Below are 17727 nucleotides of genomic sequence, written 5' to 3'. Positions count from 1 at the left end.
GAGGTCCCTTCCAACCCCTACAGTTCTGTGATTCTGTGATTCTGTGATTCTGTGATTTTCAGGACAGAACCAAATCATAAGAGATAAAGCAGCAGGAGCTGAATACAGCCAAGCACAAAGATATTGTTATAAAGACTGACTTGTCTGCTCTGAGCTGGAGTTGCACAAAACCCTTCCAGCTTCACTGCCATGCTCCATGGGCTCCCATCATTGACCCAACTTACCCCCCTCCACTGACGATGTGGGAGTTGACAAGAACAAAGCGACATACGTCCTCCTGGTGGCCAGAGAAAATAGCCTGAGGGTGACGCTGCAAACCTGTACCATCTGGGCAGAGTTGGTAGGCCTGGATGTTCTCGGCTTGTGACAGATAGAGGTACTGGGCATCCAGCTCCATCCAGGGCATCAAACTGCATCAAGGTCGGAGGATTGAGAAAAACAAATCCACAAAAATTAATCACAATAGTAATAATAACGCACGCGTAAACAAACTACAGAAAATTGTGAAGTTAGAGCTGCTGGTCACATATAAAAGCAGGGCTCAATGCAGCACAGCTAAGAAGTGATATTTCTTTAGCAACATACAAAGCAGATCACATTGCTAGCATTTTTCTAACCAAGAGCTGAGGAAAATGAAGTGTGGAATCTCTGAAGAGAAGATTGCCAAGACTCTAGTGAGTTTAGATAGGAAATACTTAAGGCTCCCTGACCCCTCTTCACGAGCCCTGTACTTTTAAAGAAACTAGACTATCAGGCATTTGTGAGCTATGTCAAACATTTCTAAGAGACCTTTCAGTACCAAGCTCTTGGCGCAAGCAGTCCTGATTGTCCACATTATTGGTCGATGCTCAGCAAAGAACACAAAGTTGCCACTGTTTCACATGCATCTCAGCACAGGAACAGGTCACCTCAAATAACATCTTCCCATGAAGTCCTGCACCTACTACACATATCGCACACTGTTATGCAAAGCCTGAGGGCACCCAGAAACGTTGTGCTGCCCAAGTAGAGGAGGTACTTTTCCACATTCACACCTTTTCCACTGCTGAGCTGAAAGCAACTGCAGAGCAGACTCTCTTGATTTATGTTGCCCACCTCTCAGATGAGCCCATACACCTCTTCTGGCTCTTGCTATTTATGGAACAATAACAATTTCCTACATGGGGTTCCAGGCAGTAGACTGCTAAACGATCTGTTTGAAGACTGAAATTGAAAGTGGAAAAATATGCTTCAAATCCTGGGAAACCAAGATAAAGAGGACACTCAAGCAGTGTCTGAATCAAGTTTCTCATCACAACAGATTCATTGATTCTTGAAACAATATCAAAATAACAGAACAGCCTACAACATACCTGCAGGTAGTAAGCTCTTTGTTGAAGATCTTGCTTTTTGTGTCACCTCTCAAGAGTCAACAAATAGGCCTTCTGGACATGGGGTCAGATATAAAGAGATATGGGGCTCATATCATATGAGGCACGGATGTGTAAAATTGTCTCCAGTCTGCACAGCCATTGCCAAGCACACTAATACCCATGAAAATGTTGAGCAAAACCAAAGCCTTTCCATAGAACATCCTTTCAGCTTTCAAACTACTCAGAAAAGCTGTTTTGAAAGCATAAAAATACGTCTCTCTTTCTTGCAGATCATTCATTCTTAGAGGTCACAATTTTCTGCATTAGTAGAGGCATTACACACAGCAGCCCCTCAAATCATCACAATGAGGGACTAGAAGCAAGAGAACAATGTGGATTACCAGACAGAAGGTTCCTGCTTCCCTGTATTCCTCTCCACTAAGAAGCTTGTCACAGGAATAAAAAGTTGAGCACAGGTTATTTGCGATTTGGTCTTACGCAAGGGGAAAAAATAAGAGGCATCTTTGGAGCAGCAGCTTTGGTTTGAGGCAGGCTTTGATTTTCTTTTCTTTCCTGCACTCCCACGCAGTTCTCTAAAGGCAAGTGAATATCCAGCTTCCCCAGCCCACAGCCAGTTTCTGCAGCTCTCCTCCTGCCATAGTTTAGCTTTTTACCCTTTTCTATGGGTTTTTCATAAGGAGGAGTAGCAAATTTGAAAGTAGGACAAATGAAAATCAGGGGATACAGCTTGGATGATGGCCTTATTAAATCGGTCCTTGCATTTTCATTTGGGAAGCTGGTTTAGTAATGATCTCTAACAACCACAGAGCCTGTCTTCACAAATGGTCACAAGCACTTCAAAGGCAGGTATACAACCTGCACCAAGAACCACTCTGCTCATTACAGCTGTTCCCAGGACTTCACACAAGCAGTGGCACATTATCCACCACTTCAATCTACACAGCACAAAAAGGCATGAAAGCTCAGTAGCAGGTCCCTGTTCCTCAGCAGCTAGCAAACCATAGTTCTTCTCATTTTTCCTTCTGTCTGATGATGTGAAAGCTGAAAATTTAGATGTGCTGTTTAGATAAGAGACACATCTCAGGCTTTGCTTTGAAAGCTGAGTATGCCTTTGCAAGAAAAGCTTTAACAACAACCTCCTCTCATAAATGTCAAATATCCATTTTGTTAGTGAAGGAGGGAAGCATAAAACAGAAGAAAGAAGAAGCACAAAGTAAAAGAATAGCAATTAGCATTTTAGATTTGTACATCCAAATTGAGAGCAAAGATAAAGCACTGGAGACAACAGAAGCATTCTGAGGAAACATGCAAGTCCACATCTGAGATCAAGGTATGCTCACTGTGAGAGCAGGGCAGAAAATCGCTCATGGTACGCAGCAATAGACAGGCACACAATAGTCTGGAGTCTGCAGGCAACATTACTAAATCCAACTAGAAATGTACAAATCAGAGCAATGCCAAATTCAAGCTCTTACTGAGAGAGGAACTCTCAACTGGATGCCTCATCCCTGGAGGTGCACAAGGCCAGGCTGGATGGGGCCCCAGGCAATCTGATCTAGTGCTTGATCAAATGGTTGGCATTTGACCCCTGCCCACAACAGGAGAGTTGGAACCAGATGATCCTTGAGGTTCCTTCCAACCCAAGCCATTCTATGATTCTATGAACTCAGAGTGAAACCCTAGAGCAAGACAATAACTACAGTTACCCCACATCCAGCTAGACAGCATAATCCAAAATAGGCCAGTGACACCACTTGTAAAACCCCTTCGATCAGAAGGAGCGTGAAACACCTCATTTTGGAGCACAGAGGCAAACCCAAATCCCCTCAGCAACAGAAAGAACCAAGTAGAAGAGAACAGAGCCACTTGCTTGCATTTCCATTTCAGGACTGTCTCCCTCCGGCAGCGTCCGTGCCTCCAGTTTTGAGAGACTTTCACCCTTTCCTTCACTGGAATGCCAGGTGCTCTGCAGACAAAGGAAGAAAGATGAGATTAGCAACGTGACTGATGCTACACAGAGAACAAATACACCCAAGCTGCTCACAGGTTCTCACTCTGGTTCCACAAATGATGAGCTCGTACACACTGATGGTGCCAGAGCCACACTAAAGGAAATGCACTTAGAAAAGCTGATGAGAAAGGAGTTCTGAGCAGAGCGAGTGTTCATCAACAAAGAAAGCCAACCACAGTGCTCACTACTGTACAGACTTTAGATCTGATCGCGACCTGATCTGGTACACAGATAGAGGTTAAAATGAAATGTGATCAAGTCTACATGCAAAGAAATTACCAGAACCAAAGAAACAGGACACCACTCTTCTAGTGGAGACTAAAGAAGGACAGTTAGGATAGGGACAGCAACATACAGGAACTGATAGAGGAAACACCAGTCAAGAGAATACTGAAAGTAGAAGCTAAAAGTGTCCACTCAGAAGAGTAGTAAAGAAACTGCTCCAGACCCTTATCTGCTTAACTAGAAATCAAGATAGATTCAGACTACAAATAAAATTCATTCATGTGTATAACCACCCAGTGCACACACACCCCAAGTAAGATGGGCCATCACTTGCGGCAGCTCACCAAAAGAAAAAGAATTCCACCTGGTTGCTGGGAAATTCCCTACTTCTAGTCAAAGTTACTGAAGGTTGCTAAAAGAGAGACTCATACCCAGTCACTGGGATACAAACCAAAATTATGGAACAAGCCAAGATCAGCAGAGCTCAAAAAGTGATACAAGGTAAGTACCACAGACACCTGGGACCCAGGTCTCTTCAGTGACTACATGAAGTTACCCAGTTGAAGCAGCTGTTCAACAACTGTTTCGCCTTCATGATCTGGAATTGATTAAAGATTTAAAAAAAAAAAAAAAAGTAACATTCAGCTGTAATACCAACCTATCATCGTATTAATTATTCAATATCATTGGTGGAGCTGCTAAGGTGGAAAGGATCAGTAAAGTAAATTAATACATAAATAAAATAAAAAAGAAAGAAATCACTGAAATTATTCTTTGTAACTGGGTGTTGTGAGCCATTTACTAGGCTACAAAGTGAGTTTTTTCCCTTCTCATGCATTTCTCAGCTGTGAATGTTCCCAACCACATGGGATGAAAGGAAGACCCTTAGATCATTGATAGATGGGGACTGGTGCCCAGCCAGGGCCAGCTCCTCTTCACATTTCTACCATGCCTCCAATCCAATTCCATTTTTGGGTACTCTGTCATCTTTAAAACAAAGATTAGCTCTCTGTAAATAAACATCTCCTGTGGTTGTTAATGGGTGTAGGAATCTCTAACCTGGCCCTGCAGCTTGGCCAGATTCTCATTTTCCCAGCCTTCCTTCCATAGCCTCGGGCTCTTCAGGCTTTTTTTTTTTTTCTGCTCACCCTTCCCTCCCCTTTTCTATGCTTTCCGGCACTTAGTCACCATTATAATTTGACTGCATTCCTGGGCTTTTGACCCATTTTAAACAAAAACAAAAACCACACACAGAAAAGATCTTCATCCCTTAGACACCTGTGCAACTAGAAGTTTATGACCAGTAGCACCACAACAAACAAAAGTGACTTTAAGAAGCTACAAGCTCTTTATTTCTCCTAACCCTTAAAACAAAACAAAACAAAAAAGTAAAATTAAATCTCTAGCGTTAGCCTAGGCTGCAAGAAGAGGAATTCCATTTAAAGAGAGCGCTTGCAGGGGTTTGTGGGGCCATACAGCGTCTGAGATGAGGAATGCACGGCACTGAGAAGTCAGGTCAGGTCCAGCAGTCGCCTCATTGCTTATTACTCTCCCAGACAGAGTTCAGCCTCTCCGCCTACATCCAATTCCATTCATTACTCCAGAACTCTTCTCCTCCCCACGCTCAGCCCTCAGTTAAGTTCTCCCCACGTACAGATATAAAGCACCAGTTTGCATGGTGATGGAAAACGCACTTGTGCCACAACCCCCAACACATACTGGCCCAGCCAGATATCCTGTGCTCAATGCACAAACCCTACACAGGCTAGATGCAATTTCCACCATTAAAAAAAAAAAAAAAAAAAAAGGTGAATCCAAGGTCAAAAAAGAAGCCTTCATCTGAAAAAACCAGTCACTTTCCTAGCTGGGGGTGGGTAGGCCTTGATCCTTCTACCACTAAAAGAGAAATGTCAGAAGAGACTATTGCGTGCTGGCTCGGCCCACACCATCAGTAAACTGCTGTAGTTACTCCTGGAACAGACACTCTGCTCCTCCATGCACGTCAACAGTTTTTGCAGGAAAAGGGCAAGGACAAAACACGTTGAAGGGAAGGACTGTTTGTCGATGATGGGGGTCTGAGTTTGTTGTTCCTTTGGGAGCGGGTTGTTTGTTTTGGGGTGGAGGGTTACTGCTAATAGATGTACTGTTCATCCAGCCTGCCTTCATCATATAACAATTCTCAACCAATCTAATTTTAACCTGCATTAGAAGCACTCACATATTCCATACATTTCCATTTATTTAAAATAGAAGCAGGAGGTGGGACAGAACATAAGAAGGCCACAAGAAGGGAGATGTGAAAGTTGAACTGATATGTTCCTTTGCCAATTCCATGGCAGCAGAGACCAAACTGCAATGACTTTCAGTGTTGGTCAGAGATGGGTGCTCCCCTGAGCCAAGAAGGAAGTCAAACTGAGGCCAGTGATGGAATCCAATGCTGACATATAATTTAATCTGCTTCCTCAACAGCAGCTCCAAGAATACACCAGCAAGGGTGAGAGCAGCACCATCAGCACACTAGAGCAGTTCTCAAATATTAGAAAGCTAAAAAGGGCATCATTATATAAATTTAATCATAGGATAATGATAAAAAAAATAATAACGATCCTTTTCTCCCCTGCAAGATCTATGTGTAAATCTACCAATTTCTCCATGGTGACCGGAGAGAATCAAATCACCACACATCTACACTGAGTGGTTGACTCAATCAAGTACCTTCCACTTCAGCAACTGGATTGAGCATTCAGAGATTAACAGGACTAACCCAGCTCACAAAGGTGATGTTGTGGAGGGACCACAATCCAAAGACAGCGAATAACTTGACCTTTCTTAGTATACCACACCACAAAACACCAGCTGGTATTCAATACATGCTTAAATGTTCTTTGAAATGCAGCGTTCAAGTTCTCACGGAAAAGTTCCAGCAGTGAAGTTCCAGGCTGCAGGAGGCTGACTCACTGAGGAAGGACTTTTACTAGGAGCAGTACCATGCTGCATCAGAGTGCAACTGAAGTGCAGCCCATCCTAGAAGGACGACACACAACGAAGTGAACACTGTGATGTAAAAATTGAGTGACATTTAAGCAAAACACTCTTAAAACCCAAGCAATGTTCAAAGTCCATCATTTTATCATCTGTGCTAAGGGTGACTATTATAAACAGTCTATAAAGCCACATGACCTGGAACACACACGGCTATCTTTTGTCATTAGCAAATTAATCCAAAAAGCACTCTATCGGGATGCCAAACCATGTGGCACAATATATGACCTAAGCTAATGCGTGCTTCCAACTGCATGTGCTCCTGGTGGAAGTTTCCTTTAGAATGTCTTTGTTTCAGTATGAAAGGGAAGCTGAACATTTGTCACAGCATGAGAGAGAGTTCCAGTATAAAAGTCATCCCAACCAACCCACTATAAAAGAATTTTCATTTCTCCCTTCCTACTTCACCCTACCCTTAAGTATTTTGCTCAAATTATGGATTTCCTCTCTTTCTTGGCAGAGTTACCAGAAGAAACATAATACTCCTTCTGGAGCCCGCTTCCCAGCTGCTGAAGTGAGAGACTGGGACTATCCTTCCCCAGCACCACTGACCTCACCTCAGCCACCATGGCACTTACTGACCTGGACCCCCAAAAATCAGCAAAAGAAGGAATCACTCAGCCACAGACAAAGCACATCTCCTTCTAAAGCTTCACTTCCAGCAGCTTTTGCCTTCAATGATCCCCTCCCCAGCCAAACTCTTTTGCCACGAGAAATGGCATTTCTGCAATAGCAAGAGTTTCTGAGTACTGCATCTCGGCAAGATTCCCACTGGCCGGCTACAATTTCAGCATGTGCCAAAACAATGGTGCCTGCAACAACAAATACCACGTTACAGAAGGTAACACCAATATGTCATACTGTATATTTTCCCAGCTGCATGGGGCATCCTAACCCACTGAAGTCCTTTCCATTTTGTTACACTTTCAATGCTGAAGAGGTCATCTGGAAATGCAAGTCTGCAAAGATCCACAGCAGAGACTGAATCTCTTCTATAGAGAAAATCTGTTGTCTGCATAAAAGCCATCACCAGGCTGCCTCTAGCCTGACTGAAAGGGTCATACAGAGGAACAAATAGGTCATAGTGGCTAAGCCTCCCTTTCAACCTTGGCCCTGTGGCAGAGATGGTTAACACAGGGACCAACTGCACTTATTTGTGTAATCGGGACACACCTGTTGAGTGGCAGAGTCTCAGTGCATTTGCAAGTCATGGGCCACCAACAGACAGCCAAGAGGGAAAAGCTATTTATGTCAGGAGCTCCTGTTGCTGTCCTCAAGAAGTTGGCATGCTTTCAGTACGGCTCTTCCAGTAAAAAATTCCACCTGAATTCCTTTAGCACATGGCCCGTTTTTAGCTTACAGCCAGGTTCAGTCTGTCTTCTGCACTCAACCCCTTCCTATGTGATGTGGGTTCAAACAACACCAAGATTGAACTACCAACTTCTCTCGCTGCTCCTTGCCTTCGGTGATGCCACTAAGCTACCTTGGTCAGACATTAGCAGGCAATGCAAGCAGGCTGCACAGCCCCACAGATCCTCAAAACCACCCACCTGCAGGAAGAAGCCGGAGACTCTAATCAGAATCGAGTTCCTGTACACACAGCAAAGACGAGCATCCTCAGAGAGATTCCCAAAAACCACCACCTATCATCACCTGATCTGAAGCAGATCACCCCCATCAGATCCTTCCTCCCTCACTGATGATCTCACAACCTGCAATGGGAACTCAGACAGAAACTCCAGGCAGGATTTTGCTGCTCTCAAGGAGCTATGTAGTCTGTCTGGAGCTGATATCTAGGCTGCTTTAAAAAAATAAAATAAAATAAATGAATAGCCCAGGAAGATCTGAGCAAACCCACAGCTGCTCAATAGTTGTCATGTATTCTGAATTGAAAGAGTGGACTGTCAGGGCGATGTTTGTACATAATGAAATAGCACACAGCTTTTCACTCATGCAAGTTACAGGAATAACAGCAATAGACACAGCGTACATTTCCGAAGCCCTGAACTCGATAAAATTCTGCTGCTGCTTTGAACTTGTGAAGTTTGTAAAGGGAGGGGACACAGGCTCCTTACAATTTCCCATTCCCACATCAAGAAATTGTTTTACTAAGTGTGCCATTCTGGCTGCCCAGAAGAAATAGTTTAAGACAGTAAGAATGTAACAAGAGTTCCTGAAACACACCAACTTTTCCAGCACAAAGCAATAGCTGTGTGCCCTCTTCCAGGCTTTAGCTGTTATTGCAGTAGCCTCCCCAGAACGTTCCCCTCTGCATCCTCTGCACCAGCTCATCGCCTACTTCAGTTGTGACTTAAAGCTGGCAAAACGGCTTTTAAAAGATGAAGGAAACTGAAGGAGCTTTCCACGCTGCTTCACACCCCCTCCCCCCAGCACTGAAGGCAGAGGTCTCCGATGATTGCTGCAGTTTGCATTTGGATTTGACTTACATAGATTGGCCATTTCCTGCTCCTGCAGGTGTATATATTTATCCAAGATCTGGAGAAAACACTGCTTTTATTAAGTCACATAAATGCTCACACTAGTTTTTAAATACTCAAAGAAAATAAAGTCACCCACTAATTAATCTATTTTTCTGGACTGGAGAAGATCCCACAGTGCCAGTGGGCAAGGCAGGATGCGAGATGGGGGAGAGAAAACAGGCAGCAGAACGTTTCTGTATTTTGACAACAGCTATTAATGTATTACAAAGAGCACATTGTCAAGCTATTTAGGTTGCAACTTTTAACTTGCCCTTTAAAATTCCTTTGTAACAAAGAGGAAATAAGTTTAGCCCAGCTGCAACATTATTCCTTTCTTTCAGGCTTTAAATAAAGAACCACCTTGCAATGAGCTCTCTGGCTCTCCAATTTCTCCAGTCCAAGGTGGTCCAGAAGGCAGGCACTGGCTGAAGGCTCACAGCACCCTCTTCTATTTCTGGCTCTGACACTGACCTGCTGCACAGAGGGCAGCTTGGTTCACATCTCTGTGCCTTGCTGCCCTCCCAGCCCTTGTTTACTCTGTCTATTTAGGCAGCAAGCTCTTCAGGGCAGAGACTGCTCTTGCTGCGCCTGTACAACAGCTGGCAAAACAGACACAGGCTACCAGACACAACTGTAAAATCACTATACTCACCAGAAACCCCAGAGGCCTTGTGCTACTGCTCAGCTATGGTTTAGCTGCAAAAAGAATTATTAAGCCATATTCTTCTGTGAAACGCTGCCATGCATTTTTGGAAGAAAAATGCTCCATTCACCTTACGTCATAAAGACGGGTCTTGACTCCGGCCTGAGCAGCTCCTGTGACTGAGTGGAGCAAAACTCCTCTGTGCAGGGACTATCTTCTTACCATGCCCACAACAAGGCCTTATTGCAGTACAGGTCTACACATAAAATTAACATGACTGTGCAGAGCAAAAGGCAGCCTGACATAGAGACAGGCGCCAAGAACCGCATACAGCCCAACCTGCTGCAGACTTCCAAAACAGTAACACAATATTCTAGTAAGCATTTACTTACTACGGATTCAAAGAAGAAAAAGTATGTTTTTAACACCAAGAACGTACTTAAGAACCTTTCCAAGTCAGGCCCTGCTATCCCTAATATACACTCACTCATCTGATGCAGATCTAGCGGTTCCCCTGCTGAGGAACGAAGGTGATGGAAACATGGCACGAGGCAAACTTCGTTCTTCTTCGTATGCGCATGATTGAAACACCTAAATACTTCACTGCACACACAGCTCCTCATTAGCTGAATCTATCAGAAAGGGCAAATAGGAGAGGCTTGTCAATGATGTGAAAATGCTTTTCAACATAACAACTCATGCCTAGGATTAAGTTCATATCTTCTTTTGACGACATTAGCCAATCAACTGAACGCTGTTTAAGCCTGAGTATATGCGCCGAGATAAAAATAGCCGGCAGAAGTGGATAGCCAAGATGGCAAGAGGGTAATTTTAAAAGTTAAGTCAAATTGTTTTAGGTACTACATTTTTTCTTTCCCTTGCTGCTCTACAGCTAGGGTTTTGCAACCAGTTTCTAATTAATATTCTCTCTTCTCTAATTGGGCATGAAAAAATTGTATAAGCAAGCTCACTGTGTGAACATTTGTTCCACATACAAGCTAAAGCCTGTTCCCTCAGATCTTCTTGTTACAATTACCTGAAGATATACCTAACAGAAACAACATTTTAAAGAAACGGTGTCATTTTCAAGTTAATCAGCCTTTAAAAAATGGGAAAGTGGAGGAGGGGGGATAAGTTTCACAGCTATCTTACACTCTAAGCTCAAATTTATCTCTATTTACAAAGCATTAACAGATGGCTTATCAAAAGCCATTTAACAGCAGAAACGATCAAACTAGTTCTGAGATGTTTTTTTTGTTTTAAGCAGTAAGAACTCCCTAGACTAGTTTTTAACTTATGCCAGCCTCTCAGGGACCATCAGTCTAAGATCTAATGTTAGAACCATGCACGTTATTTCATTAAGTACATTTACCACAAACGGTTCCAGCCTTTGCTTTCTCAATTGCAGACAGAATTGCACAAATACCTCTTGAAAGTAAAAAACAGTGTTCACCTCATGCAATGCTATCCAGAACGTGCAACAGAAGGCCCAGCCCTCAAGCAAGCCAAGCATGACATACTCGAGGTTGACTCCATATGATTAAGAAAGCACAGTCGTCAAGAAGGTCCAACTACCATCATCTTCACCATCATTCTATTTACTAATGATATTCTAGCTTAAACACCTGCTCAGTTCAAATTTAATCTCCAATGAGCAACCTACCAGTTTCTTACCCAGAATTACCATCAGGAAGAAAGGCAATGCGCCTAGAAGCTTACCTAACTCTCCTCCCCAGCTTGTATTGCCTGGTCAAATAAAGTATAACCTTTCTCCTCAAACGTTCACCCTTCAACTGCAATAAGAGCAACACTGGAGATTGCTCTTGATCTTGGAGACACACGTGAGGCACAGGCAATGTAAAAAAGACATGGCTATTTAAAACCCTCAAGCTGCCACACAGGTTATTAAACTCTTCATCAAGCACAAACTTCATAACTGTACCACAACCCAACATGTGTATTCACTGCGATTCTTTTGGAGCTGTACACATACCCAGACCCCTCCACACACCAAAGTACCCTCTTGTCTTTTATCTGTTGCCAGAACTGTCAAACTCACTGGAGCAAGACTCTTGAAACTGCCCCCAGATGCTGGATGTCCACACAGGGAATACAAGCGTTTGGCTTTCAGGTATTGCCCAAAAGAACTGGCACACTGTCTACTTCAAAGAACTGAAGATTGCATGAGTCTTTCATGAAGTTAAAAGTAACAACAGGATTCATTCTCTGGGATATCTCTCAGATCCTTCGTGACCAGACTGTAGTTCCACAGTGCATTGCTGGTGATTGAACTCCCTTGGACCAAGGAAGCACCAGCCAATGCTAAAAGCAGTGCTCCGTACTAGAGTTTAAAGACAATTTGCAAGTAGGGCTCAGCACAAAAGCACACCCTAGAATAACTAACAAAACAAAACAAAAAACTAACCAAAGCAACTCTGTGTTCCCACAGTGAGTCTAACGGCACTGAAATCCCTGGGAGCTCATGACACATAAGTACCCTTCCCTTCACTTAAACCCTCTGACCTAACAGACTTCTTCTGTAGCTGTTTATAGACCCACATTCCTCTGCAGGGGGAAGTGGTGGTCCTTACATGTGCTGCACCTGCTCTGCTGTACACCTGATCCCTCCAGCAACCGAAGCAGCATAGTATCACCTTATTCTTAATGAAAAATACAGAACTTCATTTCCTCAGGAGACAAAATCATATATCATGGTGGATGGAGTCCTACGCACAGCCATTCTGCAGCACTTACTCCTGCTTACCTCCTAGGGAACTGTGGTTAACTTTCCAAGTCCGGTCTTTGGCTGCAGCGTCCCTTGGCTGCAGGCCTAAATCTACAAAAACTGAACGGGTTAAAATCCTGGCCTGAAAACCCAACAGAGATTTTCAGCACCACTGAAGTCCTGCTCCAAAGAGCAAGAGCCACAGCTGCTTCTCTCTGCCTGTATTACTGACAAGATAGCACTATGAGACATTGAAACAGGTCTCAGACATCCTTTACGATAAACGTCAATAAAGTTACGGACCTCAGGCTGGCAGCTATAGGGAAACACAGGAAGCGATTCATAGATCCTTAAGCACATGGACTCCCCTTTGGGATCCCTGAGGTAGCAAGGGAAGCCCACGAGGTGCGATTGCCTCTGAGTGGCGTTCTGCACGCCAGCAAATGGAGAGAGGAAACACAACCTGTGGGTTCTTACCAAGTGCCATCAAGGCCCAAAGCCCAAAAGCACCTCCAGAAAAATGCTGGTGTCACACAGAGCAAAGCTACCAAGCCTTGCACTTCTAATAGCACATCTAGGCTCATTCTCCAGGCCTTTCCTCAGCTGCCAGTTCAGATTCTGCTCCCTCTCAGCTACTTTTCCAAGGTCTTTGAGGCCTCGGCAGCCACAGGCAAGGCAGTGCAGCTCAGGAGCTGTGAGGGAGAGCCCACCTCCCCCGGCTCAGAGCTCTCGAGCTCAGACACTGCTTTGTGCAGGGGGGGCCTCCGGGGAGCCGAGCTCATCCGGAGAGGCCCCTGAGCTCCAGTATCTGCGGGCCGCTCCTGCCGGACCTGGTGCTTAGCGAGCCCTCGCCACGCTCTCGCGGCAGCAGGAAGCGCTGCCCCCCACACGGCAGCCCTGCCGGCGCATCCAGGCCCAGAGCCCGCCGCCGCTCGCAGTCCCTCCCCTGGCAGGGCGGCCCCGCCGCTTCCCCCGCGCTCGCCGCCCCTCTCGGAGCAGTGACGGCGCAGCCGCGCTTCGAGAATAGCGCCCCTCTTCCCTCCGCCCCCTTACGGCAGCGGGGAGCCCCCCTTAGCGACTACGCCAGGAGCGCAGCACGCCCCTTAGCAACCAGCTAGGCCGCGGCATCCCCGGCCTTTCCTAGCCGCCGCGGCCGCCTCCCCCCCGCCCTTCCGCCGCGGAGGCCGAGCTTACAGGTCGGTGCCGAGCTGGGTGAAGCCGGAATTGAGGCACCCGCGGGCTATGCGCTTCCAGAGGAGATCGCGGCTACTGAGGAAGCGCAGGCGGCGGCAGACCTGGCTCAGGCGGCCCAAGGCCTGCACGTCCAGGTAGGAGCAGATGAGGAGCAGCAGCTCCTCGGGTAAGGCCCAGAGCGGGGAGGAGGGGGGGGAGGAGGAAGAGGAGGAGGGGGGGGAGGCGGCCCGGGATCCCCCCTCCGCCCGGGGGGATCGGGGGCTGCTCTTCCTCCCCATGGAGCAGCAGCTCCTGCCCCTCCTCCCCGGGAGCCGGAGCTGCTGCTGCCCGGGGGAGGCCAAGCCATGGACGGGGGCAGCCGCTCCCCAGTCACATGGGGCAGGAGCCGCTGCCTGTCACTGCCCCCCTCCGGGGGAGGAGGCGGCCGCGGCGGGCGGGGGGGGGGGGACAATTAGGAAATTAATTCATTAATGGGAAGCACCGGGGATACCCCCACCTCGATCCGCCACGAAACAGCCCCCCCGGCCCGTGCATGGGTTATTATTCTTTGTAGCTGAGATTAATAACATCACCTTATCGACGCATTCGTTAATAACGTGAATAATTAACGGCCAGAATGGTGATCGTGAGTAACCGGAGCATCTGCTCCACCACCTGGCTGGGCGCAGCACTCCTGCAAAGGAAGGTGAACAGCAGGGTGGTTACTGCTCATTAATTACCCTTGAGCAGAGTCAGGAGTTCTTGTCACCCACCAGATGACAGCAGGGGTCGTCTGGTGTTACACTGCAGTTCTGGACTCCTAGGTTCCCTGAGTCACTTAAAATAAAGGGTCTTCCTTATGAAAGAAAGGCCCCTGTTGCAGAGGATTTAAGGCTGGCTGGTCACTCAGACCATTTGGTACCATCTATTCCATGGAGCAGGGGGTGAAAAAGTGCTCACGCTTAGTACATGTATGTGCATACATGTATGTGCATCGCTGCAAAGAACGGTTCATAATAACTGAGTCATTGTTGCCATCCACAGGAGCCTGGAGTACTGACAACACAGGAGGATCCTGGTCCAAAATGGCTAAGTAGCCCTCCACAGACAGTGGAGCAGGAAAATATGAGTACAGTGTTGTTTTATTCTTTCTTACAGTATTTTCCACTCTACAGAAGCCTGAAATGCTTAAGGAAACTTCTGCCTCAGAATTAAAAAATATATGAATTATGAAAAGTAAATCATCTACCTAGAATTCTTTGTATAGACATCATTTACCAACCTCAAATTGCAGGTCCTTTTGCACTGTAGAATTGGAAAATAAATTTCAGCATTTAATGAGGTTACCATAGCAGACAGGCCTTTTAGACTTACTTGCATCCTGTTCCAGAAGGTCATCTCATCTGTTTAATCTCAAGCACTCAAATATTCATTTATCTAAATCAGCTCTGGAGGCCTTGTATTTGAAAGGTTCAAAACTGCCAGCTGAGGAGCTGTCTGGTCCACTTACACTGAGTTTCAATGCACCCTGGAAGTCAAGGAGATTCTAAAGGATCAGAAGACAGCAAATATTTTATCAACATTTATAATGAGTGAATCAGATGGCCAGAGCAATTAAAAATTTCAGCACCTCAGATTAAGTTCAGGTAAAATAACAGCACATCTGGTACAGGACTGAAGCGGCCAGTCGAAAGAGAGGCGATATAACAAACGTTACTTAACAAAAGATTATGGAGAATTGATGTGAATTCTGTGTCTCTTTGATGACATTAATCTTAAACATGTAACTGTAATTAGCTGTTTTGTAATAGACTTTGGCAGTCTGAAACATTAAATTTATTAAAAGCTGACTGACTCCTCTGTCGTAAATTGTTATTATAAAGAGAAGTTTATTATCAAGTTGGTCTTTCTCTGGTAGGATTCCACAGAGACAGCATATGGATCCTACATTTTTGGATGTTTTTATTAGTGACCTGAAAAAAAATCTGAAGTCATTATTAGCAAAGTTTTTAGAAGGCTTAAAGCCTCGGGGAAGAGGCCAACGGTGCTTATGGCTGCGTAACCTTATGTTATGTTTAGGCATAATCAACTCATACGTATTTCAATCAAGTCAAATGTAAAGTCTCACATCCAGGAACAAAGAATGTAGGTCACACTGAAAGGATGTAACTCTATCCTGCAAAGCTGCAATTCCGTGAAGACTTCATTAAGATGAATAATCATCTAAACGTGAGCTCCTTCTGCAGTGCTGTGAGCAAAGGGCTGGGAAACAAACAAGGGCCAGGAGGTTGTTTCACTTCTGGTTTTGACTCTGTTGTGACGGCTTTAGAAATAATTTGTCCAGCCAACATTTCAAAAAGGATGTTGAAAAACTAGTGGATTTTCTAAGAAGAGCAGTAAGAAGGATTGCAGGGCTGTCAAACATGTTTTATAGTGAGAACCAAAGTGCTCAGTCTGTTTAGCTTTCTAAAGAGGGTGAGGTGTGAGGGGATCATACCTTGTGGGCACTGAAACAGGAAATAAAATCTGGTGATACCAGGATCTTCAGTTTAGCAGACAGAGTGATAAGATCACTTAACAGAAAGTGATGGGAAACAAGTTTATAAATATATTTTTGTTGGGAAGCTATTTTAAACAATATCAGAATTTTTTCCCCCTTGAGCAAGACTGACTAGCCTACAGCAACTGAATCTTTAGGCCAGGAATTGATCTAGCGACTCCTAACTTGGTATATCAGATCAGTCAGAGGGGCCCCTACTTGTTTTAGGCTCTGTTAATATGCAAGTGCTTCATCTGCCACGTCTGACATCTCCTTGCACATTATGACACCCTTATCCCAGTGTACAGGAGCCTTGTTTGTGCCCGAGTCCTTCACCAAGGTGCACGTTGGAAGGGGACTGTTCAAAGTGCCACGTGCAGTGTAGCATGTGGCAATGGCAGATCCAAAATACTGAGAAGTACATCCACAGAAGTAGGGTCTGACTTAGCGCTCTCCAGTTTGTGTCCCAAGATATAAGTAACTGTGGAAGATTTGGCTAAGATGAAATATGTTTACAAGCAGTGATCATACAGAAGGTCAAATAGCATCCCAATAGGTGTCACAAAAAATGTTACGAAGAAACCAATGATACGTTGCTCTTAAAAGTAATATTGTTTTGTAGTGTGGATAGTTGCCTTACAACAATAATTTAGCCCAAACACTGTGATCTGTTACTTTCTTTCTCTGCAAGAGGAACAGACCTACAAGCACGTACCCTGCTCAGGTGTGGTTTCAGCAGATGTGACTGCTGTGGAGCTGTCAGTGCTGCGCATCGAAGGCTGAGATGGCCCTTGTCTTCTCAGCAGAGCTGAACAAAGTGCATAGGTAGCTATCTGCAAGAGCAAGAAGCAAAGAAGTTTTGGGAGCATTTCTAAAACGGTACGTGTAACGTGATTATTTCCATACAATGGTCATACTCTAATAATGAAGTCAGTGCAGGTGCCCAGTGCAGGATAAGTCAATAAATAACACAGCCTTCACAAATCTTACAAAGATTCCGGTCCTTTCATGGCTCATGACCTCCCTGCACCTCTAGAAAATAGAGTGTGGTTCCGTGCTGAAGCAGCAGATCATTCCAGCATCATAGCTTGCAGGATTTGTAAACTGAAAATGAGGGCTGACACCTGTAAAGCTTATGCTTCAACAGTGCAAGTCAATGAAATCCAGCTCGGAAGAAATTCCATTTCAATACCTGCCTGTCTTTTCTTCTTTTTTTCTTTCTTCTTTTCCTGTCTTCAAGGGGTTTTATTCTTCTTTGCAGTGCCCTCAAATACACCTTTCCAGCTAAAGACACAATCATGTGGACAGCTCTTTGTTTTGTTTTTCCTTCCAACCAATGCTTTTGTGTATTTCTGAAACTTAAGACACCTCCTCTGCTACTACAGTACTTATCTGTAACACCATCGCTTTGAGGGATTAAAGCAGGTTACTTGTTACACACTTAGATCAAGAGTTATCTGAGTAGAAAGTCTATCCCGTTCAGGTTGGCGGAATCCGTTTTTGATCTTGAGTTGTT

General features: G+C 44.9%; 1 protein-coding gene across 1 annotated transcript in view; it reads right to left on the bottom strand.

Annotated features, from left to right (window-relative positions):
* The window catches only part of FBXW4 (F-box and WD repeat domain containing 4), a gene marked incomplete at both ends in the record, with an annotated part of 59079 nt that extends 45040 nt beyond the window's left edge, over positions 1-14039 (bottom strand). The window contains 4 exon segments of the mRNA XM_079535380.1: positions 225-410; positions 3232-3339; positions 13694-13899; positions 13902-14039. Coding sequence (XP_079391506.1) covers positions 225-410; positions 3232-3339; positions 13694-13899; positions 13902-14039 — 638 coding nt within the window.
* Positions 14040-17727: the final 3688 nt, after the last annotated feature.

This window comes from Tetrao urogallus, assembly GCF_951394365.1.
Source record: "Tetrao urogallus genome assembly, chromosome: 5".
Lineage (NCBI taxonomy): Eukaryota > Metazoa > Chordata > Aves > Galliformes > Phasianidae > Tetrao > Tetrao urogallus.
Note: the sequence above shows the minus strand (reverse complement) of the source record. Positions and strands in the feature narration are given on the sequence as shown.